General features: G+C 43.2%; 1 protein-coding gene across 1 annotated transcript; it reads left to right on the forward strand.

The window, feature by feature from the left end:
• Nucleotides 1–376: 376 nt before the first annotated feature.
• NUP42 (nucleoporin 42) lies at nucleotides 377–6,298 on the forward strand. Its single transcript, XM_082754886.1, has 7 exons — nucleotides 377–1,167; nucleotides 1,298–1,556; nucleotides 2,405–2,499; nucleotides 2,804–2,880; nucleotides 3,540–3,626; nucleotides 5,336–5,420; nucleotides 5,534–6,298. Exons 1-7 carry the CDS (start codon nucleotides 867–869, stop codon nucleotides 6,100–6,102), a joined length of 1,473 nt encoding a protein of 490 aa, XP_082611012.1. The 5' UTR covers nucleotides 377–866; the 3' UTR covers nucleotides 6,103–6,298.
• Nucleotides 6,299–13,778: the final 7,480 nt, after the last annotated feature.

Below are 13,778 nucleotides of genomic sequence, written 5' to 3' on the forward strand. Positions count from 1 at the left end.
CCAGCCAACGTGATACTAAAAGTGATCACAATTTTTCTTCCAGCATAAAGTTCAAGTTGTCAGGCTATCAGTGTCGACATTGTGTACGTTATTCTGAAAAACTATACAAACTTCCATGCAGGTCTGTCCTCCTGCCATGCTAGTTCAGGAAGATCTTCATCCCAGTTTTGTCACTTTTCTAACTTGCCCATTCTTGCAGGTCTGGGTCTGTGGGACTACAGAGTTAAGGTTGATGCTTGCCCACCTGTATCTTACGCGTCACTGGTGGTGTGGATTTTTTTAGTCAACTTTATTTCTGAAGATCTTGCAAGTAGTACAATTTCAGTTCTCAAAGCTTTTTTGTAACCTTCTTCCTGATAAACTTCTTCCCGATTTTCTTGTACCTCTTAACAACTCTGCATGTATGGAAAACAGATGCGGTCAAGGGCTTAAAGGGGTTCATGCGCCTCGGTTCTCTATTCAGGAGTAAGTGAATGATGTACAATGCTTTTTTATTCCCCCCATGCTTTTCTGTTTTTGAAAGAAACAAATGTCACTGCCCTTTTTGATCCTTATAAAATACTGTAAACATTTTTCTGTACTCTTTAGGCTGCGCACGCTCTTTGATTTTTCGTATCTGCTTTTAAAAACGCGAAGCGCCTTTTTCTAACTTTGTATTGAAGGGGTAACTTCTTAGGTTACTGAAAAACGTGTAAGGAGAAGGTTGTAAGAAGCAGGCTGGGTGCGCACCGGGCCGCGGGGGACCCCCCGTGACGGCCATTTCGTGAGGGGCGCTGTGGTGGCGGCCCTGCGCTGTGTCCCTCCGTGCCTCGCCACCTGAGTGGGGCCACAGAGCCCTGCTTGCATCTCCTTCGTGCAGGGCCACGATGCTCCCTGTTACGTGCACCACCAGGGCATCGCTGTTCATCGTTTCCTCGACTCGTACCGGCCCCGCTGCCTTGAGCCCACCCCCGAACCGCCCCGCCCCGCACACGCATAATGGCGGCGGCCGCAGGGCGGGGCCCGCCCCGTTCCACCCCCGCTGCTGCCTGGCGCCGGCCGTGACGCGGCGGCGGTTGCGCGCTGTGGCGGCCATGGCCATCTGCCAGTTCTTCCTGCAGGGCCGCTGCCGCTTCGGCGACAAGTGCTGGAACGAGCACCCCCGCGGCGGAGGGGGCCGCCAGCAAGGTACCGGGGGAGGGGAAGGAGGGGGGGGAGCTGCCACAGCTGCCGCTTCTCACGGCCGGAGCCGGCGGCGGCAGGGACTGGGCTCACCTGGGTGCCTTGGGTGTGTTTGGAGCTGTGCTTGTGTCGGCAGGCGCTGCCAGAGGGGGAGGAGGAGGAGGAGGAGGATGGGGCGCCTCGACGCAGAGGTACAGCAGCGTTATCCAGCCGTCAGCCTTCAGGAGCAGCGTGTGGGGCGGCAGCCGGGAGCACGGCAGGGGCTTTTTCGGCTCCCCCGAGCCGGGCTCGGCCGGCGGCGGCGGCAGGAGCGCCGACTTCTCTCAGAACAGGTTCTCCGCCTTAAGCAGCCAAAGCCTCGGCGATGGCTACAGGGATGAAGATGAGAGACTTCTGTAAGTTATCAGCCTGCCTCCTCGGAAGGACTTACGATGAGCTAAAAGTTTACTGGGTAATGCAGACGGTGCGATCCCGAGGAGGGCAGCGGGGATATGTGGGAGAAGCACAGAAAGCCCTGCTTCATGTAATTCTCTTCAGTTCTGGTACCATGGGAAGAGAGGGATCCTTGCATTGAACCCGGGCAGGGCAGCCAGCCAGCTGTGACAGGAGGATAAGGAAGGAGAAACTAAGCTGTGTATTACCTTACAAACATCCGAGCGCCTGTAACGTTTTGTTACTGTGCAATAATCTGCCTCTCCACTTCAGTTTTTAACCTTTCACTGTTTGTTTACGTTTGGATTTCAGCCTGTAGCTGTAGCTTCTATTTTTGTGCTTCCACCAAAGCTTTTTTTAAGCTTTTGATTCTTTTCCAAAACATATCGAGAGCCCTTCTCTTACTTCCTCCCCCTTTACTGAATTTTGCTGTTTAATACTGTGCGCATTCATTCACATCCTAATATCTTCTAATACTGAGAAGGTTCTAAAGTGACAGCACGTGCCATCCAGGGATTAAACATACATTGCGTGTTTGTTTTTTTTAAAGACCGGGTTTAATTTACTTGCTTTACTCTATGCTTTAGATGATACAGTAAAACGCTTTGAAGGGACACACGTATCCTGCAGAATGAGTGTGTTTTTTTTCCACAGAGAATTGTGTAGTTCTGTTGTTCATCCAGAGTAGCATCCTACTTAGCGTTAAACTTAATTTTAGTGTTTTCAGGTACTTGAATTTGACTCTGCTTGTGGTGTTTTTCTTTTGACCGCTTAGTTTCTCCTTCATTTGTTTTTACGCTTTGTTCTCTAGTGAATGTATAGTGAAAGACATGGAAATTTGGGAATCCTCAGGACAATGGATGTTTTCATCTTACTCACCTATGAAAGACAAGCCTAATATTACAGGTAGGTAATATTCTTAGTGTCACTGCGTACTGCTACTTTTTAAAATGTTCCTTATCCACGTCTATTATACGTATATAATACTGTTTGCAAGGTGATCACTTGCATTGTGATGTAACAGAAAGGAATGTTGGATTATTACCAATTCATTTTGCATACTCGCATCTTCTGTAATTAATCCTTTTTGCAACACAAACAGTAACTGACTTATCACAGATGGTGTAGCAATGCCCGTTTCTTCCTAACTGGAGAGGGTGACTGGAAGTTATATTTTATTTGAGATTTTTGTTTATTCGTCTCCTTGCAGGCTTTCGAGATTTCTCGCCAGAAGAATTGCGTCTGGAGTGTTATAACTGCAGAGCAAACAGTAGTGCTCAGACCTATGTAAGTATTTTAAAACGACTGGCTTTTTATTTCACTATAGGACTTGTTACTTGTCTTCGGGTGGCAACTCTTGACTCACTTAATTACCAGACTCAAGGAGATTATCAGAATACCAAAGTATTTTTAACTTGCTGTGCACTAAATAGTACACAAAATAGCCGCTAGTCTGAGTGCTCTGCCGTAACTTCTTATTTCTCTCCGAAAATTATATGATACAGTCCTCAAAAATATGTAAGTATCCAAAGCATGTGTTTCTGTTGATAAACCAGGTCAAAATAAACGGGACAGATAAAAAACAAGGATAGAAAAGCTTAGTCTTTTATACATAAAACTCGAATCTTTTGTATTTTTTTTGCAAGCACCTATTTCAGATAGTGATAGAGCTTAGATTTAGAAAGCTCCAGGACATTTTTTAATCTTACTGTTGCGTAAAGTGTAAAAAAATAAAATAAAGGCTAATAGTAAGAGAATTGAAGGAATTCTCGGTTAATAAAAATTTCAGCTCCTCGCCTTGAAATTTTAAGAGAGAAAAAATTCTGTCTTTTACCTTAAGTTTTTCTTTTTAATTCTAGATATTTTCTTGTAGTTTGCTATCAGATCATTCTAGTTCCATTTTATCAAGTCTAATAAAAATATGCTTGTCTTTTCCCTTGTTTTAGTTAAATTCTGTCCAACAATTAGTAAAAGGCTGGAAAGACAGGCTGCTGCAATTGAAGGCTTTAAATGCAACAACGAAAGTAGCATTGGTGAGTGTCAATGAAGGGTAAAATATTTCTGTTTCTGATGTCATTTTTTGCTTAATCTTTGGCAAAGTTTTGTGTTTTTTTGTCTTTTTTTTTTTTTTTTTTAAGATTCACATAGTTTCTGTTAAAAAGGCTATTAATTAAATGGTTGCTAAGACATAGTTGTAATATTCCACCTTCTTTTTAATGAAAAAAGGATCTTGCAAATATTCCATAGAAAATTCAGCTGTTATTAAAGGGTTTAACTGCACAACTTTGTAAAAAAATAAATAAATAAATAATAATAATAATAAAATTAAAAAAAAAATAGGTGATAAGTATTGCTTTGAATATCTCAGGATACTGTTGTACAAGCAAATACACGTGATTCTTCTAGGGCATCCTTTTTTGCAACTAAGTAAGTACCTGAGACCTGAAAATGTTTGGTTCCTGGATTTAGCAGCAGTTGCAGTGGTAGATACGTGAATCGTTCTGAGGAAGAACACCTGGCATGAAAATGTTTGGCTGACTGGCAGCATGAAAATCTTGGCAGTAATCTGAAAATGGTAGAGAAACTGCGAAGTCTGGAAGGAGGAATTACATAAGAGAATAATTGGAGCTTGAAACCTGCCTCATCCTTGCTTCAGTGTGGTTTTTATTGGTGAGAGAAGTGCGATTGAATGCTCTAGCGCTGAGTCAGATGAACATGGAAGTCTTTGAACACAGTTTGGGGTGTCAAATCCACCCTTCTCTGGAATCATGAAATCAGTGAGTTACTTGCAAGTTGGATTAGAAATAGAACTGTTTAGTTACCTAAGGAAAGTAGTAGTGAATCGGGATGATTCCAGTTAGGATGATGTTAGCAAAGCAGTGGCCAGGGTTGGAAAATGTTATCACTGCAAGTCATGTGGGAGTAACCGTACCTTAAGGATGGGTCTGGGTCATATGCATGTGTAGCAGGGTGCAAACAGCCGGCCCCACCTTTTTTCCCCTGTGCTGATGATGGCTTTTCTGAAGCGTAATCACTAGACCAGAACAGAATTGTCCTCCAGGCCATTTTAGGATAAATAGAGCATCTTGGTAATGCCAGAATGAGAAATTGATACGTATTTGATACAGAAGAGAGGCTGTGTTTAGGTGAAATGGAAAGACTAGTTGTTAGGCTAGTTGTTCTTGGGAAGTTGGCAAACAGTTGTGAATCGAAATGTTTCAGAAGAGGATGCTCAAGAATAGTTAAAGCCAATATTAAATAATCAGGGAGACAGTAAGTCGATCAAGCTGAAGTCTGCTTGAAGTGCGTTCAAGTTTAAGAACAGACCCCTCGATATGTCCAGGGCTGAAAGTGAGGAGTGGGATTTGGACTTCAGCACAGAAGACCAGATGTGTGAAGGTCAGAGAACAGAAGAGGCCAAAGCAGTGGCACAAATCGAACAGACTAGAAAAGATGAGATAAAAACGAGAACTCAGAGAGGTGTTTGGTCATTGCAATTTATCGATTTTTTTTTCTGTCAGTGAAGATATTTGTACTTCTAGGGTGTTTCACAGAAAATAGCCTTAAAGCAGTTTTTTTATACCTGCAGTTGCATGCAATTAGTGAAAATGATCAGTGTCTAACTTTGTCTAAGTTGTGTTAAATTAAATGGTGCAGCTGTTCTGTTCTTCCATGTAATTATTGAAAGATAGCTGCCTGCTTTGCAATGTAGTTTTCATTTATGTATTTTGAATTTTTAAAGCTCTCTGAGTTAAAGAACACAGTCATGCAGCCATTACCTTCATTTGGATTTGGAGGACAGCAAACATCCAGCTTCGGGGCATCAAGTAAGTTCCTGCATTAAGAACCAACTTTTTTTGAGTTTTCTTCTGCGGGATTGAAATAGAACAGTGTTTTAGGATCACAGGTGTACCCATTCTAAATGCGTTTATAATTGCAGGTTTTCCTGTGAACAGCAGCAGTACCAGTGCCAGCAATTTCTCCTTTAAAACAAGTTCTAGTCTCCTCGGTGCCTCATCAGGAAATGCCCCTGCTTTTGGGAGCTCTTCTGCAGGCAGCAATCCTCCCGCGTTTGGTGCGATGTCTTCCACGAGCGTTTCCCATCCTCCTGCTTTTGGCAACCCATCAGCTCCCTCTGCAGCCTCCTTCTCATTTAAGCTTTCTGAACCAACCAGCGGTTTTGGATCTTCTGGGTTTTCAGGCTTTGGCAGTTCTTCTACTGTGAACTCCTCAAGCAGCACTCCACTTCCAGCTTTTGGAGCTTTTAATGCAGCAGCACAAGCGTCCCCCTCACATTCAAGCAGTACTTTGTTTGGTCAGGCTGCCACTGCCTCTGGACATAACGTAACACCAGTGCCTTCTGTGCTCACAAATGGTGGTACAGCGGATAAGTTATTTACATCCAAGAGTGAATTAACAGCAGAGGAGTTGAAACAGTTTGAAGCAAAAAGGTTTATCATGGGAAAGATACCTCTTAGGCCACCACCACTAGAACTTTTAAATATTTAAGACTTGTACATTTATTCTGAAATGACACCTTTTGTAGCTGGTCTATGACACCTCAAATACACAATTTTGTGATCGACTCATGAATTAAAATGCCTCTCTCTGAGATAAATTTTCATTTCATCTCAGTCTTCTGCAGTAATAAACACTTAAAAATTGAATTTTTTCATTCTGTATTTATTTTGGAGTTGACTTTTTATATCCATGAAATAAGCTACTGAAAATAAAATTTCTTAGTAAAAGTTCCCTTTTATATTCTGTACTGTGAACTTGTGGGCAAAAGGTGTATTTAAAAACCTCTTGTCAAAGGCAGGAATGCTCTGGTGTGGCATTCACAGCTACTGTGAGTAGAATGCTAGAAAGAAATACACGCAGTGCCAGCCTGCTTGTTGGACCACCTTGCTTTTGTCTCTTACTTACAGGCTTCGTGCAGCCTCTGATAATTGTGGCTGGGCAGGGAAGGAGCAGACCGCACAGGAGATCTCTGTGGCCCCGGAGGCACTTCCCTTTCCCAGCTGATACAATTTCGGTTTTGTTGGTTGTTCTGCCTGAGGTCATGCTACACACGTTCAAGTCATACACCCTGAAAGCATTCATCGGGAATAAGAAACTTGCTGTTTGCTGTTTTGGCACATCTTAGATAAAACTTTTAAGCAACTGTAAAACTACTTATGACATTTGCATGACATGATGCAGTTTTGTTGTCTGGGCCTCGAATCTTGATGGGTGCACGTGCCATACCCATACTGAACTGATGATACGAGGGTATGTATTTTGCCAAGATGCTATAAAAGCAGTGGTCAGAAATTTTCCAAAGGAGCTTCTAGAGTCAGGTGCAGACAATATTAGTTCTTGGCCACGCACTCCTATTGGCGGTTTAAAATCATTTAACCTCTTATTTAATAGGAAAGCAAAAAATGACTCTCTGATACACATAAATCAATTGGCTGTTTCTTTAATGTCAAAGGTAACATTTCAGCTCTTGCTATGGACTCATGGTCCTACTTAAAACTTGACTGTAAATGTGTTTCCTACTTAAAGGCTGTTGCAGGAAGATGGCTTGCTAAAATAGCGTGAACAGATTTAAGATCTTGTATGACAGGGAATGGGTGGGCATTCTGCGGCCGTTCTGCTCCAGTAAAGTCAGAGTTCCTCAGTCCATGTGCTCAGTGTACATGAACCATAAAATTACATGTGTTATGTTACAGTGCTGGGTTGCTGCTATTAAACTTTTTGGGTGATTGTTTTGCAGATGAAGTAAGGCATCTGGTTTTTGTTATTGTTGTTAATGAACCAGTGCAGGCTTTGTGCAACCCACAAACAAAATACTGATACATTGGCTTGGAGCCCCGTTTCAATCTTATGAAACGTGTTTTTCTGAGCAGGATCTCTGGAGCAGTGCTAAGACTTGTTCAAATTAAGAAATGTGCATCTCTTAGGGCTCACTTAGCACTGGATCGCTTGTGCCAGTTACTCAGCTTTTGATACAGGAACTGAGGAACAAACCAAAATCCATTACGTAGCTGCAGAAAATCCACAACTTTACAGAAGCTATTAAACTCACATTTGTAAAAGCTTAGTATTCAACAACAACAACAAAGTGTGGCTTGTTAGATGAATTCCACAGCTGCCTAAACTCGGTCTATCCTATACCCTTTCCTGTATTTCATTTGTGAAGCCTTAGTGATTCTTAAACCCATGTGTATCAGAAAGCTACAAGTTTCGTTTGTTTTTTAAGTTCCTGCAACATTTTTTTACTGTTGCCATATTAAAGCAGTATTCCAGCATGGCAAGAGCATATTTAGGGGTAAAGGTGTAATAGACTGAAGTTCCACTGACAACCTCAAGGATCCCCTGGCATGCTTTCAGAAGACTGTGGATAATTTTGGCTTACATTTAAGGCAGCAATGATTTTGAAGTCACCTGTGTTTTTCATTTTTTCCTTAATGCTTATCCTCTGAAATAGGTTTAGTAAAAAAAAAAATAATAATAATGGACCAAAAGGAGGGGGAGAGGGACTAAATAGCACTTAAGGGTACTCTGATGAATACTAAAGGTATCTTTCCTAAGTCAAAATACCTTCATACACAAGGGCAGTGAAAGATTGTTGACCTTCTGCACCTCAGTGCTGCTGCCATGCAGTGGAAGACCCTAAAGCAGCCCACTTCCAAACTTAAGCGATGAACCGTCTAAAACCTTCACACTCTCATAGTATCTCAGCAGGTTGCTGCTGCTATGCTGCACTAAGATGTTTCAAGGCCTTGAAATGTGTAAGGGCTATTTAAGTCGAAGTGCTTTAAATTAATAATAATAGGACCATGAAAAATCTGACTAACCTGTTGCGTGTACCCGAATTAACAACATTGGCTAGATGTTCTCAAACATCATCCTAGCCTACAGGGATGTAAGGGGAGAAGGGAATTTGGAAGTCCTAGTTCACTTTGCTGTAAGAAATGAAAAGAGCAAGGTTCAGGGAGGTATTCCTGCTTTAGACGACAATAAATAAAAAATCATGTTTGAGAAGTTTTTTGAACGATTAATTTTTTAGATCCTCTCTTCACGTGCTAAGAAAAATGAAACAATGCCTATTGAGGAAATACTAAAGGCTGGATGTTTCATCCCAAACAGTCTTTTGAGCGTCTAAAAAGATGACAGAGAACAGTGTGAGACAAGAATTGGAGATATGACATTGCTAGCAAAAGTCAAGCTATCTATTTGGCTGCAGAAGTGGAGATAAGGATAGAATAGAAAGAAATAGTCTTGCTCTAATGGGCTTACTAAACTGCAGAAAATAAGCAACAATTTGTCAGTAGATCAAAGCAATCTTTCCCAATATTTGCTCTCTATTTCATTTTTTGCAGTTTGTCCTTTTCTGTGTTTGTTACACTTGCTATCAGAGTTGGTTATGAGTACAAAGAAGGCTAAATAATACCTTCCTTTCAGCTTTGATCCTTTCGTTGCCTTAACTTCTCCTTTTCACATCTGCTTTTTTGTCTGCTAGAGGGCTGCCATCCAGAAAGCCATAGTATTGTGGTCTGGCATCCAAAAATACATATAGGGTGGCAGCAGTCACACATCTTATTTACTGCGCCTTGTTTTGGAACAGGAAACACGAGGTGAAAGCCCAAGCACGGAGGTGTAACACAGCGTGATCGGCAGGACTTGCTCTGGGAAGCAGGCTAGGACCTTCAAGCTCCATGTGATGTTTTCAAGTGCTTCCCTAACTTTGAAATAACAGGATTTATGAGTCACTGAAATTCCTGCAGTGTGGTACAAACAACTAAGTTGAAGAATTAGTTGAAGTTTGGTTTCCAAGAGATCCTGGATTAATCCTCAGACAGCAGCACTAGAGCCTGGCTGCGTGCCGGAGAAATGCCCTCCACTGCCCAAGCAGAGGAAGCAACCCAGCATGTAACGAAGGGGATCGGCTCTGCCCTCAATCCTCCGGACGATGCTGGCAGCAGTTGGAGATGTCAAAACATGAGCTATTAACAGAGAAGAGAAAAACAAGTCTCAGAAAACACTATTTTCTCTTACAAGTTAAGCATTGTAATCATGTGCTCTGTAGTTTGGCTGCAAAGAGGTGAGGTAGCCTTGCTCTGAGAGTGGGAGGCGCTGCGAATAATCAACTGACTGGCTTTAAGCCACAAAGAGTAAAGGCATCAACAAGAATGATTTAGCAAGAGACAAAGATAAGGAAAGGAGCTTCCACAAACATCTAGGGGAAGGAAATACAAAGAGCCTGTTAGTGTAGGTGCACTGAGGTGAGATCGGTAACAGATGGTGACAATCTGTGTAAAATAAATACATGAAATGGGGCGGGGGTTGGAAACCATCGTGGATGTAATGCAGCTATTGATAAATGGCAGGTGAGAAAATATTTATGGAATGTAATTCTACTGCAGCACAGCGGGAGTCCAGACAGTTGGCTTTACTGGTCAGTAAGGGAGTCAGCTAACGGAGTTACCATAGTAGGGTGAGTGTTTAGCTAAGTAATAAAGCAGTAGGGATGTGCTAACGGGGAAATACTACAGCTTAGCAATCAGAGGCACCTCTTTTGTTGATGATTACAAATAATTTGGGGGATTCTAGAGACTGATACTTTGACTTTCACTAAAGCATTTGGAATAGACACCGAAAGCTGTCAGAAGTGATTAGGGTTAGAGATTAGTCACACGCATTGATGGGTGAGTGAGTCTTTTATGTCTGTGATCTACAGACTAATGCTGATCCTAATGCTGATGATAGAGAGAGAAACTGTAATTTGATTTTTACCTGGTCAATATCTGAGGAGAAAATCCATAGGTTCTATTTAGACATTATCGGTAGGTACCTAATTGTATTTGACCTCATACAAGCCAGCAGTTGAAAGATAAATTTGTACTACCAGTGAGTGTACAGAGAGACTGAAAACTGCAGGGTCGCAGGGTACTGACAGTAGGTGAACCCACAATGGTTTCCATCAGGAAAACGTAGTTTGAGACATAGGAATCTTGTTCACTGGGCAATTCAGTAACACTGCATTCAGTTCTGAGCACACCGTTGCTGTAGAGGAGCTTGACAAATAGAAATTCAGAGAGCAGCCAAAGTGATCAACAGCTGGAAACAAGGATTTGGGTGGAATCAGAGGAGCTGAAAAATGCCTGCTTGGTGAAAGTGAAGGTCGTAGTATGGGATGACTGTCCTGGTGGAGGTTTGCTCACAGGAGGGAGGAAATGGGATTTTTTTACAACACCTTGACCAGTAACCAGAATATTGAAGTGCTTACTCAGAGATGCCTTAGGCAGCATGTTTTCCCGCTGGGAAAGTCCTATTAATTCTCTGCTAAGATCTGGCCAGGCCAAAACGACAACACTGGATACAAATCCCTGCTGTCAGGGCTAACGGCACATGTCCTCAGAGACCTGAGAGTCAGCATAAGCACTTCTGATCCCTCGCCTTTGAACCAGAACACACCAGCACTTGTGAAGAGACTGACAAGAGTGTGAAGCAGAGCATTTGAAGCAGGAGCTGTATGCTGCTCCCAGCTCTCCTGGGAAAGATTTAGGGCTCTCTGTAGCACTGGAAGCAAATATGCTTCTCAGTCTTGAAACTCTTACTCACAAATACTTGTTTTTTCTGTTAAGAATTTTAAAAAAAAAAAAAAGAAAAAGAAAAAAACCTTTATTAACAAGGCAGCCCTAGGCAGTACTCTTATTTAACCCATGATGCTGTTGCAAGCTTTTGGTTTATTCTGCAGAATAAGGCTAGGCATGTTCTTACAACACGGTATCATGCAACAGGCTCTTTGCTAAGACTTACCCTCCTGCAAGGTAACAAAAATGGCTCTTAAAACATAGGGAAGAGGAGCAAGAACAAGGAGATTTAAATGTCAACAGGCTGAGCAACATTTTTTTCCCCATGTTACGTGGATTGCTTCGTCTTCTGTGCTTTTCTCTGCAGGCAGTGAGTGGGATTTGCCCTTACCATGTCACGTGAGAGGCATGAGAAACAAGTTTTACATCTTACGCCTTCCAGCGGGCAGCTCTGTTACATTGCTAATTGCATAGTAGTCATCAGAACAGCGAACTGGTGGTTTTCAAGTACCTGCAGCACTTACATCCTGTTCCACCTGAATTTCTGTCTCATTAGGGCAGTGCGCTCTTGGCAAACCAAATGCTTTCTAGTCAGCATCCAGACATGCTTCTGGAAGTCTTCAGCATGCCCTTATCTTTGTAAATCACATGAAAGGTACCCAATATAAATGCCCCAGCTGTACTAAGTAATTAGATTAGTCCTAATTATACAGAGTATACCCACCCTCCCGTATGAATTGAAGAAGCAACATTTGTGTGTGTGTGTATGCACAAATCACATCACAGGGGCACTGCTGAGGTACAGTTCTGATCTCAGATAGCTCACCTTTTCTGCCCAACCAGCGCTGTTGCATTTTTCTCAGCCTGACAAGTATCTGCAGGACTCTGGCTCCTGGTGCGCTTCAGCGTTAAAGCACTCCCTGAAATCACATGAGATTTTGATGTTGTAGCTTACTCCTACACCTACAGGCTCCTCCTTAACAGCCGGGTTTCTCTTGGATTATATGTAATAGTGAAATAGGCCCAAAATCATATAAAACTGAAACAGCAAACTTACAACAAAGGGTTACATTAAAAATAAATAAATAAATAAATAAAAGCTTTACAGATTTAGAACAAAAGCTGTCTCTGGATGACTAGTCAGTCACACGATAGCACTTGTTGCTTTATATACCCTATTTTCCTCAGACATAAATGTCCTAGCAGGGAGGGGAGGAGAAAGGATTTGAACAGTTCCTTGTACTGACCAGTCTTCTGTGGTCTTCTACCTTTGGTTGCAGCTCACTCTGTCATGAAACTCTTCCAGAACAGAGGGTAAGCACTGCATCCCTTGGCAGCCCCCAGCACCTTCTGGCTGTCCAAGTGTCACTGGTCACCCTCTTGGGAGGTCAAGCAACAAGGCAAGGGGAGGTTTCCAGGGCCTTCAGCGTTCCCCCACTGCCTTGGAGCTTGCTCAGCAGCTCCTAAGGTGCTGGGGACAAAGAGGTGCTCTGCTATGCCCACCAGCAGGTGAGGATGCCCTACGTTGCTCTCACAAAGCAAGGCGCTGCTTGAACTTCTCCATAGGAACTTGGCACGGCATGAAAGAAGGACCTGGCCTGCAGGCAGATCTGCCTGCCCTCAGATAAGGCTAACATTTCACAGCAGAGCCTCTTTCCTGGAGTCTGCTTCAGACATCTCTGTCTCTATCTAACCTGCCTGACTCCCTGCCCTGCATGTCTCCCACTCCCACCAACCTCCTTATTCCCCGGCTTACTCAGTGTGAGGGACACGACCCGCTCAGCCTTCCCACCCAGGATTTGCTGAGGGAAACGGCCACCAGAAACAACACTGCTCTGGAGCTCTGTGCCCCTTCCTGATGCCTGCATGGGAACTGACGTGTGCATATGGCTCTGGTGACCTCGGGTTCGTGCATTACTCCAATCACCACCAAGCCAGCCGAGAAGAGACGCAGAGCTGTACCCCGCCACAGGTAGGTGGTGACCCAGCTCCAGCACGACGTGTTTTTCCAGCTGGTGCTGTCTCAAGTGTGTGTCCTACCAGCGCCCTGCATTCACATGTTCAAACCCCAGACCATATGATTTTTCTAGCAAAACTAATCCCCCTCAGCTTTTAATTATTGTGTATATCCACCAGTCAACTCCTCCAGCCTGTTCTTACCAGGTTCTCCACCCGGTGTACAGCTCAGGGAAGGAGGGAGCAGCTCTGGGCCCCCACACGATAGTGACCTCTCTGCTAGCAGTTGCTTAATTGTCTGTACCTGCTGACAGTCTGATTGACTTTCTCCTGTTTTTCCTTTCTGAGCAATGATTCACAAAGGATGAGAAAGGAGAAGGAATGGCACAAAGTACTCCAGCACTTTTGCTGCAGGTGTACTGGAAATCCCTGACACTGCCAGGGGAAAAAGCCTGGACATCCAAAATTTTGGCTGTATGTTTGAAGCACGAGCCCACCCTTCTTTTCACAGTGCAAATAAAGAGCAATGCTTATCAAAGAGCACACATTATACAAGTAACACAAGCAATACTTTTTGATCCCTGCATCAGGAAACACACCCAGTTGCCAATAATAAGTTGCATTAAGGTAACAAAGTCATCTTGGGCA

The sequence above is a fragment of the Aythya marila genome (assembly GCF_965140915.1).
Source record: "Aythya marila genome assembly, chromosome: 2".
NCBI classification, from domain to species: Eukaryota; Metazoa; Chordata; class Aves; order Anseriformes; family Anatidae; genus Aythya; species Aythya marila.